The sequence below is a fragment of the Typopeltis vanoorti genome, chromosome 10 (genome assembly GCF_054136105.1).
Source record: "Typopeltis vanoorti isolate ZY-2024b chromosome 10, IOZ_Tvanoo_1.0, whole genome shotgun sequence".
Taxonomy (NCBI): Eukaryota; Metazoa; Arthropoda; class Arachnida; order Uropygi; family Thelyphonidae; genus Typopeltis; species Typopeltis vanoorti.
The window spans coordinates 140,285,778-140,301,827 of NC_143558.1; the positions used below are offsets into that span (position 1 = coordinate 140,285,778).

General features: G+C 35.7%; 1 protein-coding gene across 1 annotated transcript in view; it reads right to left on the reverse strand.

Annotated features, from left to right (window-relative positions):
* Positions 1-2,953: 2,953 nt before the first annotated feature.
* LOC150102839 (RNA-binding protein 28) overlaps positions 2,954-16,050 on the reverse strand; it is a 230,136-nt gene continuing 217,039 nt past the window's right edge. Inside the window, exon 13 of the mRNA XM_090399233.1 lies at positions 2,954-3,232. Coding sequence (XP_090255359.1) covers positions 3,155-3,232 — 78 coding nt within the window. The 3' untranslated portion in view covers positions 2,954-3,154. The remainder of the gene's footprint in view (positions 3,233-16,050) is intronic.

The window sequence follows — 16,050 nt, forward strand, 5'->3', positions numbered from 1 at the left end:
GTTGAAATGGATTAATCCTATCTCAGTCCATTGCAGTTTATTTTGGGATTAGATAACATCGAAAAATTCAATGCAAACAAAAAAGTGACTTCTGAGCATAAGCAGCTTAAATTATCCATTTTAATAAGCTAGGGATATAAATGTTGTACTTAGAGAACATGACAGAGTATATACAAATCTGAAGAGTGAAGGACAGTGATAACAGTTCTATTATAAAATGTTTTAATATAATTAAAATCAAATAAATAAACTTTCTAGTGTGGTTATTTAATATAATATACAAAATAATATCTTACTACAGTGATCTTTAAAAAGTATCTTTTTTGGTTTTTGATTCACAGCCTAACTATAGTTCATTTTGCGCTGATGGGAGATTGCAGCTTAACACAATTTAAGTCACTCCTTTTTTGCTGTGGTTATGGTTATTGCTTATGGTTAAAATTATGAGAATGATAGAAAATTACTTCATTTTACAATCACCATAATAATATGCAGAATTAAAAAAAAAAAAAAAAACAATGAATCAAGATTTCACACCACTTATCATATTAAAAGAAAGTAATACTATGAACATTCATATAGCCAGAAGCATTTCAATTTTTAATCTTCTTCCTCTTTATAGCACATTTTATCCAAATTGGTGCAGTCTGCTATGATTATGTGACACCTCAACTAGCTTGTTGTAGAGTATGGTGTTGGGTAGAGGAGGAACAATTTTTATATCTGTAGAAGCATGTGTTCATGGGCCAGTTTGCCTGTTCTGGGGGACGAAAAACCTCTACCTTCATATGAGACCAGATAAAGGTTCCTCACATCTTGAAAGGGAATTGAACCAGCATCTACATTTAAAGCAATACAAATTTACCCTCATACAACATTTAAAGAAAGATGATAAGATATGCCAGGATTTCTGTACAAAAATAATCAGTAAGATAGAACAAAATTAATTTTTGAACATGATTGTTTTTGTAATGAGTGCACTTTTCACGTAAGTGGGCAAGTAAACACAACTGCAGAATTTGAGGAAGTGAAAATCCACACGGCATCGTAGAACATGTTTGCTGTACCATAAAGCTAATGTTTTGCACCATAAGCAAGTGTATGGACCCTTCTACTGTTGCTGGTGGTGGGTATCTGGACATGCTACTTGGGTACCTAATACCACAATTACACGATGATTACCATAACAGTCACTTGCATTTCCAGCAAGATGAAGCACCTCCTCATTACCTGAAAGGTGTAAGGTCATACCTCGACACCTGTTTTCCAGGTAAAGGGACTTGACGCCTGTATCATGGCCACCACATTTCCCCAACCTTACACCATTAGATTTTTTTCATGTGGTGCTTTGTGAAAGATTGAGTGTTTGTAACACCACGGCCGACCAATTTGGATGAGCTGGAACATTCCAGAATTACTGCTGTCGTTGCTGAAGTTATGCCAGATATGCTCTGCTGCAGGAAATTTATTACAGATGGGACATCTGTAGAATTACTGGATGCAGTCATATTAAACTTTAATCTCTGTGTTGAATCTTGAAGTGTTATGTGATATATTTGCACAATAATAAAAATTGTTCATCTCGCTATTTACCTTCTATTGTCATTCAAAGTTCTATACCCCTCCCTTTTTGAAACACCCTGTATATTCAAGGGCAACAGTACAAATTAATGCCTATTTTACTCCCCTAAAACATAATTTATTTAACAAGGGATTTTACATTTGATCCGCATCTTTAGTGAGCATTCTGTCATTATTTGCCAAAGTGTCCATCATTCCCTAATGCATTTTTTGCCACTGTTAAGTGAAACAATTCTGCAAAAGTCTTTATTCCAACATTGGATCTCTTCACAAACAGCTTGCCTCAGCTCCTTTGTCATCCACAAAATGGTATCCTTTAGAGTGAATCCTTCAGAGGAACAAACAAGTGGTAGTTGGAGAGAGTACCAGATTTGGGCTGTGTAGGGGATGGAGAAGATCAGCACTGTCATGGAGAAGAACCACAATCCACGTTACTGGTGGGCCCAAACTCTATGGATGCATTTATTTCATTTTTTGTAATGCCACAATTCAGTGCCTCTCTCCAAAAAGTCCACACTCAAGTCCCAGTCCTTTTCTCAGACCATCATTTATCATTCAGACCATGGCTTTACCATTTTGAATGATTTACTGTGGTGGACCTACTAGAGATTACTGCTGTTTAATCAGTGACATGCAAAGCCATGTCACAAATTCTGCCATGCTGGAATCAAAAGAAAAAAAAGCATAATTTTTATACTATCCCTCATCTGTTTATATAAAACTACCATAAATATAACCCTAAGACTAATCTGATTTTTTATTATTTTTTTTAAATCCATTCTGAACTACAGTGAACTAATTTAGTGCTAATTGTATGTATTACAGTAAATCCAGTATTTTTCTTAGGAAGGTGGGAGGGTCTATTTGGGGACTTTCTTCCTTCTGGAAATGGTTTTTAGGTTGAAAAACAATTCCAGGAAGTAGAAGCCCCTTCCATTGCCAGTGAGATCATCTAACTCACCTTTCTCTGAAAAGGCAGTTTCTTTACACCCAAGATAAGATTTTAATTTTTTTTTCTTTTTCAGCCAAAGGGTTCTGATATTTACAATAATAGATTGAACTACAAATTCTCTTATGTAAGGTGTACTAATCAGTACGCACTGTCCTTTATTTTACGATCTTGTACACATCCCATATCCTTGGGGGTGGGTAGAAATTTTCTGGATTCCCTGCTGCACAGTTAGAAAATTATATAAAATATTTCATAACTATATGATATCAAACTTTTACTTAAATGCATTGCTGGAACAAATACTTTAATGCCTTATAAGTGATCATGAAAATGTTGTTGCTCTACTCACTCAGTGAATCCATTGTACAGATTGTTGCATGTTGTACATATTTTTTTCAAATCATCTAAGTAGGCTATCTATATTTTGGTACACACTGTTTATTTGATTCTCTAATATTCAAATACACACTTTATTGACAAATATATATATATATAACTACAGATTCTTGTTAATCTTTATATACAATTGCCAAATGATGCTTATATACACAGACACACAACAATGGCATAGAAGTTCATATATTTTATTATATAAACTCTCTAACAAGATAAGTTGTGCTTCTATTTGCGAATCACATTATCTGCTTTAATAATTTTCTCCTGTTTCCGTGATTTTACTTTTCTTAGTTTTGGATCCTCCTATGGGGTTAAAAAAAATTACAAATTCATCACTTCCTAGTATGTATGTACACTATAATAGCCTAAAACAATGATTCTTTCATTATTAGCTTCCGACTCTCTAGATGTTTTGAAACTCACTGTGATGACAGATTAAATAAGAAGAAAATTGATTATCAGAAACTAATAATGAAATAATTTATTTAGACGCCTAAATTGTGACACTGCATGCACCTGTATTTTTTGTGAAAACCAGAAAAACTTAGAAAATATCTGCAATGACTCATTTAAATCTTTTACAGTAAACTCTTGCCCCTGCTGGTTTGCTGTAGAAAACTGCAGGGACCACAAGAACAGTTTGCTAGAGAGAATTTCTTTTTCCACAGAATGGTACGCATGCGGTTTTGATTGGGACTCTTCTGTGGATTGTTAAAACAGCATATTTGTTATAGTGAGACTCAGTTGTACTATCAAAATGCTATATAGTATTCAATCATTTTCAGTTTTACTGACTGCAGATATAATTACTATCAGCAATGATCTAAAAATCATCTACCTGTTCACCAGAATATCAGATAATCCTTGCCGTCTTAACCAGTTCACCTTCCATTCCAGTATACTAATGAAATGGAAATCTAGCATTACAACAAACTTTATCCAATTTTCCTTTTCTACGCTCATCTCTCAGTTTTGTACCCACTGGCACCAACAATGGTGCCAAATCGTAAGACCTCTGTGATTTTCCCTTTATGCTTCTCATGACTGAGTTGAATTACTGTTTTCACTTTCCTGATCAGAATGACTATCATCCTGTTGCTTCTTCTTCACATCTCTCAAAACTGTGGAGGTCTGTAGCTCCATCACCCAAGCCTGCCAAAATCGATTCCCCCCACATACTATCCATAGTGTGGGAGAATCAATTTTGGAAAAACACACGATTGCATCTGACATTGCTAGAGCATCTCACAGAGAGGCCTGCTAAGCAACTACAATCTCATGGTTTCCACTCTTTTACATACCAAGAGTACTCCTGAACTTTTGTTAATCCCCTTTCACTTATATAATTCATGTATAGAAATGTTATACATCTGAGGATATACATTTCCTTTTATGGAAAGCATGCAGATGACATAACCATATTTTTAATTATAACAAAATCTATTAGTTTCTTGCCATTATCATTAGAGTGGGTAAGTACAAGGGTGGTCTAAAAAGTTCTCGCCCTCAACCATAGATGGCAGCACTATTGGCAAGATTTTTTTTTTTTAAAGTTGGTTCATCTGTCATAAGCAACCATGTGGAATAGCAAGTTATTCTATCAAGTAGTTTGTTTTATACAGCTGTCTGAAGCAAAAGTGTATCCCTCGAAGTGGATAAAATTGAGTATCATGAGGTTATAAAATGCTCTGTAAAACAAGATTTAAAGCCAAAAGAAATTCATTCCAAGTTCATAAAAGTATATGGGCACTCTTCTCCTTCATTTTTGACAATTAAGAAACTGGCTGCCGAGTTGAAACATGGCCATATCAGCTTTGAAGATGATCCATGTGAAGAACATCCAAAAAGTGTAACACCACCAGAAATCAATGATCAAGTGCACAATCAAAAATGCAGTTCCATGAAAATCTCTGAACAGTGCTTTGGAGTGTTTTAACAAGAATAAAATTGATTTTGTGCATAGATTTATTACTATGGATGAGACTTGGATTCACCATTACACACCAGAATCCAAACAGCAGCTAAAATCGACAGAAGCCGGTTGTTCAGTGTCAAAGAAGACAAAGTCGATTCCATCAGCAGGAAAGGTCATGTTTAGGCATCGGTATTTTGAGATGCTAAAGGCATTTTGCTTATTAATCATCTTGAAAAGGGTAAAACAATAACTGGGGAATATTATTCTGATCTTTTAACCAGACTAGATGAAAAAATTAGTGAGAAAAGATCCGGTTTGCAGAAGAAAGAATCATCTTTCATCAGGATAATGCACCTGCCCACAAAGGTGTTTTGGCAATGGGAAAATTAAGGGATCTGCACATGAATGGTTAGAACATCCACCCTATTCCTCAGATTGTGCTCCCCCTGACTTCTATTTCTTCCCAAAACTAAAACTCTTCCTCGATGGCCATCGTTTTTCCTCAAATCAAGAGGTAATTGCAGCTGTAGAGGGGTATTTTGCAGATCTTAAATGAGAACCAGTACAGGAATAGGATAATGGTGCTGGGGCATCGCTGGAATAAATGTACAATGGTACCTTGGTTTGCAAGCATAATTCGTTCCAGAAACGTGCTTGTAATACAAAGCGAATTTTCCAATAAGAAATAATGGAAACTCAGATGATTTGTTCCAAAATTCGAAAATATTAATACAAAATACATATACCTTCGTATACCTTTTTATATTTTTATTATTTAAATGTAATATACATATTACAGTAATTGTATTGGATAGGACGACTTTCATTGTCACTAACGGAATCACTGCTATCAGTTGACTCTTTTTCTTTTTGTGCTACTTTAACAAGGAACCTATCCAATGACACTTGCTTTTGCCACCTTTTGAGGATTTCACGGAAATATGACATTGCATTGTCGTTAAACAGATTCATCGCTCGCACTGCCACAGCCTTACTCAGGTGGTGCTTTTCTACAAAATTTTGCACTGTTTCCCACATTTTACACACCTTTAATACTGTGCAAATCGTTGACATAGACTTCTTATAAAATCTTGCGATGGCAGCCACTTGCATACCTTGTTCGTGCTTCCCGATGATTTTCTTAACTTCCACCGTAATCATCTCCTCCTTCTTACTGCCTTCCTTTTCAACCATTTTCTTCATTGGGCCATTGTTGTAGTACAGTTAATAAAGAACAGTCACTACATTTGGACACAAAATAAAAAAATGCTTAATGCACACACACATGGTCACAACACTAGTACGAATCCTTAAACGTGTGGACAGACTTATGTGTTCGTCGAACATGTTGTTTATTATTTTAACGGTATAATAGAACACAGAAACTAAGTAAATAATTAATTTATTGACTTGATGCTGATATTTCGCTGGTATTATAACCAGCATCGTCAGAGCACAAAAACAATGTTTGTCACAATACGCAAGACTAAAACAACATGGTGTACTTAACCAAAATTGTAGCAGCAACACAAAGACTAGAGTCCTGACTTTGGCGCCCTCTATCTGGGAAAGAGAGAGAAAAAAAAAAAAAAAAAAAAAAAAAAACGCTATCATATATTACTAGAGTCCTAGAAAAGTGCTAGTTTTTTCTTAATATGACTGTCTCCCAGATCTTCGGCAAGTTAATACAGCCATATTTGTTGAGATTTGGAGTGTGTTTTATAGCTTCTGTCGCCTCTAAGAACAATCTCTCTGATTTATATGGGTTTCTGTGTAGTACTTTTGTGTTTTTCCAGTTAATCCTGTGTGCAGGGGTATCCAGAGCATGGTCTGCTAGGCCCGACTTCCCATAATGATATTTCCGGAACTAAGTAAATTAATTATTTACTTAGTTTCTGTGTTCTATTATACCGTTAAAATAATAAACAACTAGTACGAATGTTGACTATACGAATGAGGTATGCCGACTGAGACAGAGCATGCGAGACGATTACCCACAATCCCGAGCGGCTTGTGATCACGTGACACTCAACGGACAAAGTGTGTAGGTAATACTCGTATTGCAAGACCTCGCTCATTTATCAAGTTGAAATTTATTAAAAATTTTTGCTCGTCTTGCAAAACACTCGCAATCCAAGATACCATTGTATTAGTGTTAAGGGAGATTACGTTGAAAAATAAAAATAATTTTGAAATTATAAATTCATTTTTTCAGTGTTAGGATGAGAACTTTTCAGATCACCCTAGTACACTGTTTTCCTTTATACATACCATCCTGTCCAAACTTAACTGTGAAATCTCCAATAATCATTTTTATGTCATAAGATGGTGCTGAATGATATAGGGAAAATAAACCTCTTTTTTCCATGTCATTTGTGGATTTCTGATATGAGTGCTTTAAGTGGTCTTATAATATTCTTCATAATTCAATAGTTTCTTGATTTGGTCTCCAGTTTGAGGCTTTATCTTTCCAGGTTCCTTAATAAGTAGCGGTTTCCTGGGAATGAGTTGGATTGTGGGCTGGCTATTTCCCGAGGCAATGGGTCTACATTGTCCACAGCTCCTTATTTAATATATTTGGAGTAGCTCCAACAGGAAACAAGGTCCATGCCATAAGATATTTTTTTTTTGAGTAATACAAAGCATGAAAGAAGATGAGTAAGGTATGAGGGAAGATATGCACAATTTCTTAAACAAGGCAAAAATGAAGAGCAAAACTGCCAAGACTTAGTCCGTTGCCATGAGCAAGCTGACATTACTAATGATTCAATGCGTAGACAACAGTTGTTACTTGATTCATACCTGTTTGAGTCTTTTTCTTTCCAGGATCCTTAACAGGTAGCAGATTTCAGGTATCATTAGTTTGAAGAATTGCTGTGTGTAGAATGGGGAGGTATCAACTTCAGGAGCTAATGAATGCTTTTCACGTTGTCAAATTATATGACTGAAAACTTTACCTTACAGGGCATTTTCAATTAAAATACCACCCCCTTTCAGACTAATCTGTAGTGAAAACTAGTAGACAAAATATCCTTAAACTTGATGGGGAACCCTAACCAAATCACATGAAAGAGATTTTGATTTTTTTAAAAAAAATTCAAAACTGACCAACAGGGGAAATATGGTGCAGTGCATACGAAAATATCACATTAATGTGAACCAGACGCTATGTGATTGTGAAATGATTCGGACTCAATGAGAAACAAAGTTATTCGATGATGTTTATTTTGCTCACTTCATAAAATAATGTAATACAAAAAACATATCATATAGAGCTAACATGCTGCGAAGAACTCTGGATGTTCAATGTGATGGCCTTTGTGCAGGAGCAATAGCTGATCACACCATATGGTGCGATCTAGAGTGGAATGAACTGATCTCTTGAAAGGTTTTGCACATGATAGGCCATTTTGTCTTTCAAATCTGCCAGGCGAAGAACTCTGCCCTGATACACTGTGCATTTGAGGTAAACCAAAAGTCACAGTGGCCAACCATTTCATAGAAAATGAGCAACTGATTTCTCTATCCTCTGTGAAATGTTGATGCCATAATTGTGAGGAGTTGCTCCATCTTGCATCAACACTGTTATGTTCAGGCACTCTGCTACAGTTTCAGGATGATGTAACTGCTCAACCTATCTGATAACACGCAGCCGCTACCATACCAGTCCCAAGTCTGATGGATTTCTTTGAAGAAAAATAGTCATCATCATCATATTCATGACATGTACCCTCAAGGGTGTACAGGATATGATAGTACTACATGAAAAAAATTACATCATTACTAACTTCCTATCTACAATTTTCCTCCAAATCAGTCTGTTACTTGTCAAGACTCCGACATTATCAGATCTTATATTTCTATCGTCTAAGGCACTTTGTACCATATCAATCCATCTATATCTTGATCTTCCTCTGGGTTGTTTTCCTGCAAACCTGACAGAGAACACTTTGTTTGCTAATCTTTCCTTGCCCATTCTGTTTAAGTGACCATACCACCTGAGATTAGATCTGCTAACGCATTCCTGGATGCTAACAATGCCAAATTCTTTCCTAATATCCTTGTTTTTAATATGATATTGCCATCGATTCCATCTCTATCTTTCTCAGGACTCTCATATCTGCAGTCTCTAGTCTTTGGTCAAGTGTTTTATTTTTGACCAAGCTCTCAGATTCACAAGTTAAAACTGGTTTGAACACTGTCTTGTATACAGCTAATTTAGTGTTCTGACTAATTTCTCTCTTATTCCATATGAATTTATTCAAATGACTTCTTATCATACCAGCTTTGTTGATTCTGTTGTCTATTTCCATATTTCATTTACCATCTTAACTAAAAATTGTGGCTAAGTAACTGAAATGTTTTACTTGTTCCACAAGTTATCCATTCACAACGCAGTTGAAATTTTCAATGATTCTGCTTATTTTCATTTGTCTTTGTCCTTTAATTGCTGACCTTCATACCATATCTATTACAACACTTATTCAATTTAGTCAGGGAATCTTGCAGACTTCTAGCAGATTTATTTAGAAGTATAACATCATCTGATATTAATTTTGATATCAGGTTTAATACCACTTTCCTTCATAATATGATCCATATAGATAATGAATAACAGAGGGGATAATGTACATCCTTCTCTCACACCAGATTTAATATTAAACCATCTTCCTGTACTTCTTTCAATCCTAACTGCTGATTTACAACTCAAATAAAGACTAAGTATTGCTTGATATAATGCCTCGTTCACACCATATAACTGAAGCGTATTGAATAGCTTCTCCCTTGGTACCTTGTCATATGCCTTTTCCAGATGAACAAAACTTAAATACAGATCTTTGTTATATTCCCATAATTTCTTGACTTTGTTATAAAGTGAAGATCCAGCTTGTTCTTCACCAAGCTTTTCTTCCACAATTCTTCTCAACCGTTTCTCAAGTATACTGGCATAAATCTTACCAGGAACACTCAGTAGGGAAATAGCTCTGTAATTCTCACATTGTTTTATTTCCCTTTTTATATATGGGTACTATGAGAGCTCAACTCCAATCATTGGGAATTTGTCCCTCTGTCCACACCTTCTGAACTATGCAATGCAGCCACTAAGACTTTTATACCACCAAGCATTTCTTGTTGAATATCATCTACTCCTGCTGCCTTTCCACTTTTCAAGTATGGATATGCCATAGATAAAACAAACAAAACTGACTATTTACTGCTAGCAGGAGATTTAAATGCCAGAATAGGAAACAAAAAATACAAAACAAACATAGGTATATTTGACGAAGATGCATGTAATCAAAATGGTCGCAGATTGCGCGATTTTGTCATTTATAATAATATGGGAATAATGAATTCAATGTTTAAACACAAGGAAATACATAAATATACTTGGTCAGCCAGAGGATACAAATCAGTAATCGACTACGTTATCACAAATTTTAAATTAGTGGAGTTAATTTTAGACGTAAGAGCATATCGAGGCTTTGAATTAAACTCTGATCATTATATGGTATCAGCAAAAATTCGTTTTAAACCAAAGTGGCTAAAAACACATAGAATTGAAAATTCTTACCAGCCAAGCTACAAAATTTCTTCATTACAGGATCCTCAAGTTAGACTACAATATCAAAAATGCACAAACTTAAAAACAGAAACCACACATGAATCAAGGGACATAGAAGATGAATGGGAAAATTTGAAACAAATTCTCACAAAAGCAGCAACAGAAACCTTAGGAATAAAGCACAAATGGATTAGAAAAAGAGGACTACGAGACTGGAACAAAGAAATAGAAAATATAATAAAAACCAAAAAGGACAGTTACCAGAAATGGCTAAATTCCAAAACAATAGAAGCAGAAATAGAGTATAAAAGAAATAGTGCAATTGCAAAACGAGAAGTAAGGAAAAAACATAGAGAAAGATGGAACAATTTCGTAACAGAACTAGAAAAGGATTTATTTAAGCCACAACCCAAAACTTATAAAGTAATAAAATAAAAGATAAAAATACAAACAATAGATTTAGAAAAATGGGTGACCTATTTCCAAAATCTCTGGACAGATGAGAACAATGAATTAAAATTTTATAAGACAAAGAAAGACCTAATAGAAAAATATCACAATGTTAGAACTGAAAAATATAATAAAGAAGATGAAAAATAAGAAAATGCCAGGAGAAGACAATATAAATATAGAACTATACAAAAATGCAGGTGAAAAATTTAATGAAAGACTTGAAATTTTTTAATATGGTTTGGATGTCCGGAAAAACCCCTAACTCTTGGAAAAAAGCACTGGTCATCCCAATCTATAAAAAAGGAAATAAAGACAATTGCAATAATTATAGGGGAATTAGCCTGCTGAATACAGGATATAAAATATATGCAGGAATATTAAAAGAGAAACTAAGCAGCATTGTAGAAAACAAATTACTAGAAGAACAAAATGGTTTCCGAAAAGGCCGATCCTGCATAGATCCAATTTTTACTTTAAAATTATTAATAGAAAAGAGAAGAGAATTTCAAAAAGAAACACACGTGGCGTTTATTGATTATGAAAAAGCGTTTGACAAAATTAGTCGACAAAAATTGTTTAAAATATTAACCGATTTAAACATACCAAACCAACTTTTACAATCTATTCAAGAAATATATATAGCAGTTAAATTAGAACACACCTCAGAATGGAAAGATATATCAAGAGGAGTACGACAAGGATGTACCCTCTCACCTCTGCTTTTCAATATATATATAAATGAAATATTAACAATCTGGAAACAGCATAACCCATTTGGTATACAAATGACCCTGCAAATGAAGATAGATACACTACTATTTGCAGATGATCAAATAGTATTAGCTACATCAGAAGATGACTTACAAAGATCATTAAAATCATTAAATGATATCTCAAAGCAATATAATATGACAATATCCAAAGAAAAAACAAAAATAATGGCATTCAAAGGAGAAAACCCAATAAGAAGTAAAATAGTGATAGACAATAAAATACTAGAACAAGTAAACACTTTCAGATACTTGGGATGTGATCTATCATACGAAGAAGAAAAAGACAGACACTAAAATATCAAACTTTGTCAAAGTAAATGGCATATTAAATAGTATATTTAAGCCATCCCTGGTACAAAAACACACTAGAATCAGACTATATAATGTCTTGTCAAAACCAACTCTACTATACGGAAGCGAAACATGGACCATGAAAAGGAAAGATGAAAAACGAATTCAGACAGCAGAAATGAAGTTCCTCAGAAAAACAGCGGGATATACCAAGTGGGACCACAAAACAAATGAAGAAATCTTACAATCCCTAAAAATCAAACCAATTAATTACTACATAAGACAGTATAAACAAAAATGGCTAGAACATTTAAATCGAATGGACAACAGCAGACTACCAAAAATATTATACAGATACAAAATAAGTGGAAAAAGAAGAATCGGAAGACCAAGAAAGAGATGGCATGAGACCGGAACAGGCCACATGGCCTATATTCCATGATAGGGAGAAGAAGAAGAAGTATGGATATGTATTTCTGACCGTATGCCTGTTGAGTGTTTTTTACCACTGTGCTTATCACTGCTTGTTTAATTTAGCAATTTTTTGAAGTAATTAATCCATATTTCATGTCAACTTTATCATCTCTAATTACTTTTACAGCACTCTTTCCTCCATTTCTGAGCTTCTTCAACAACCTCCAGAATATTTTGCCACCTTCTTGCCAAAGTCCTCCCATGACTTTTGTTTAGCTAGTTTTACACAGTGTTTAGCTTTTTTACATTTGACTCTGTATTCTCTAAGAGCACAAGCTGATTTATTTGCCAGGAACTTTTGATATGCTTTCTTATTTTCCTTCACTGCCTCTTTAACTTCCTGTGTCCACCATGGAGTTCTGATTTTTCCATCCTTGCAGACAACCTCACCACATATTTCTGGCTGAATCAATCAGGGTTTTCTTCAAGGTTTGCCATTGAATCTCCAAGATTTGGTTCCTGTACTCAAACTCTTTCATTTTTTCTTCAATAATCTTGGTGTATTTTAGTTTACAGTTCACATCTGAGAGCTGCTCAACTTTCTTACACGTTATTCTTTTCAATATGGAATTCAATTTTATCCTGCTCAAGACTAAATAGTGATCACTTCCAATTTCAAATCCTCTGTACACTCTGGTGTCCTGCACCAGGGAAAAAACATCACTATCAACAATAACATAGTCAATGAGACTTTTCTTATTCCTTGCCTCTTCTCTCTGTGAATTTGTGCACATTTTTATGTTGGAACATGGTGTTAGTAAGAACCAGTCATGTCTGGAGCAGAAATCCAACAGGTATTTGCCATTATTATTAGCTTTGCTCTTTTCTCCAAATTTTGCCAAGATATTTTTGTATGTCTGACAATCACCTCCTACTGTGGTATTTAAATCCCCAACAAGGACCAACTTTTCCTTTTTCATTGTGTCAGTAGCTTTCTCTAGAGCCTCAAAAAAATCCTTCCACTTCTATCTTAGTAGAACCTTCTGTGGGACCATAGGCACAAATATGTCTCATTGTCCAGTTCCCCATTCTCATATTTGCCCATATCACTCTACTTGAGACTGCCTGCCATTCAAGATTAGACTCGTATTTAGTGTTGAATACTATGGCTACTCCTTCTTTTCCTTGATTGTCATTGCCTTAATATAACATTTTGTATTTATTGCTCAGAAAGATCTCACCAGTTTTTGTCTTTTTCGTTTCAGTCACGTATTATGTCAATCTGGTACTTAATTCCTCAGCTAGCTCCATTTCTTTGCCATTCAGGCTTCTTATGTTGATAGTGGTGATGTTGAGTTGGGGTGTGTTTTAGGGTTTGTTCCAGTAGCTGACTTTTCGCTGTTCACCCTAGCAAAAACAACACGGGCCTTGTTTAAAACCGGGCAATGCCCCAGCCAGCATGAAATTTTGTCATGTTGTACCATTATTTTGGTTTAAGCCAATAAGAATACAATTTGGTCAACTAAATCCCAAATTGCCAGCCCATCCTCATTCGTTCAGTATCTAGGTAGATATCCAACAGGGTGCACCACAAGAAGGTGAGGATTGGACGTTAGGTCAGAAGAAAAATTCCACATTAGAAAAATAGTCTAGTAATGAATTTGGCCATAAATCCTATCCATACTGTTACACAAACATGAAAGTGCACTTCACCAATACATAGAATGTTCCAAGAACAATCCTCATCTGCCTCCATGGAGTCAGAGACTCATTGTGGAGATACAATGTCCATCCAACTGTGCTTTAAACTGATTCAATGTGTCTACATTCACAACACACTCAAGCAATGAATTCCACTCTCCCTGCAAAGACCCTACCCCCATGCCTCTGCTCACACCTTCCTTAGTTTCCAGCAATGGCCTCCTGTTCTATCCCACCCCTCTCCCATTCTATGACAAATCTCCATGTCAACCTGATAACCCCTGACTAACTTATGTCTCAATCCTTTATCCCAGTGAGAGCAAACAAAGTTTGCGCCTGAAAATATCTTCAGGACTAAATATAGTGTTGTACTATCTTATCCAGTAAGTAGTGCAACACCAAGGCAACTCGTGGCAAAGGTGGAGCAAGCTACCAGGCACTTCTAACCAAGTATCTCCCATAATGCAAAACACATTTCCTATGTGGATATGTATACTGTTATGCATTAAAGGGATTGGCCATCTACCCAGACTAGTTTCGTGTTTTGCATTATGGGAGATACTGGGTTAGAAGTGCCTGGTAGCTTGCTCCACCTTTGCCACGAGTTGCCTTGGTGTTGCACTACTTACTGGATAAGATAGTACAACACTATATTTAGTCCTGAAGATATTTTCAGGCGCAAACTTTGTTTGCTCTCACTGGGATAAAGGATTAAACTAAATCTATTATAGTCTAACCTAGTGATAAATAAATTTTCAACATTATGTCTCAATCATAATGTCCCCCCCCCCCCACTTCCTCATATTCATAAGGCTCTATAACTTATATTCTCTCAATCTGTCCTAGTACTCCACATTCCAAAGACCACCTTTTTTTTTTGAATCTTCTGTGGATCCTTTCCAACATATTGTCATCACCATGAAAACCTGGGAACCCAAATCTGTGCACAATAAGCCTGATCGAAGCCTTATACAATGGCCTCATTTCTGCATGTCAAGGTCCTCCACATGATTGTTATTATCCAATGTGACCCCTGAATTTCAAGTCCTTGTCCACCAATCACGCGTAGATCTCTTATCTCCTCTACTTCCTTTAAAGTTTCCCCACCAAGTGTATACTTTGCATCACATTGAACTGACAGTTCCACTTACCTGCCCATTCATGCAATCTATTCAAGTCCTCTTGTAAGGCCATAACAGCCGCTTGACTCTGCATTGCTCTCCCCCAGTTTTGTATCCATCATCTGCAAATCACTAGTTAAACCCATCTCAATATCATTACCATACAAACTGAACAACGTTCTCCCAAAACTGACCCCTGCAGCACACCATTAGTGACCTTTCTCTTTTGGGATACCACACCCCCAAATACAATGGCCAGTCACTGATCCAATCCCATCTATTTAGATTTATTTAAGAGCTTGTCATGTGGCAGTCTATCAAAAGCCTTTGCAAAATCTAAGTACACAATATATGCATCTCCCCTGTCAACGGTATCTGTCACCTTGTTATAGTACATAAGTAAGTTAGTGAAACATGATCTCCCCCTTAACAAACCCATGCTGATAACTACAGAGAATACTGCTGTTATCAACCCTATCTCATCAATCTCTCCAGTACCTGCACAACTCTACATATACAGACTGGCCTATAATTTGAAGCTACAGCAGTGGAACATTTTTATCCTCCTTCCACTTCCTTGGAACCTGTGCTGTTGCAGCACTTTTATTAAGCAGGTATGCCAATGCCTATTCCCTGGAACATTCCCTTAAGATGTGTCATCAAATTCTATCACCTTATTGACATTAAGTCTATTTATGTCCTCAAATGTTTCTCAGTTACTGGCATTTTCCATTTGCAACTCTTAGCTGTGGCTGAGTTTATATGGGTAGCACTGCAAAGCTTTATGCAAATTGCACATACCATTATGTATAGCAAATTTAATTGTCTAACTACAGTACATGCACCATTCTCATTTGACTGCGCAAACAACTGCAGTTGCAACATCC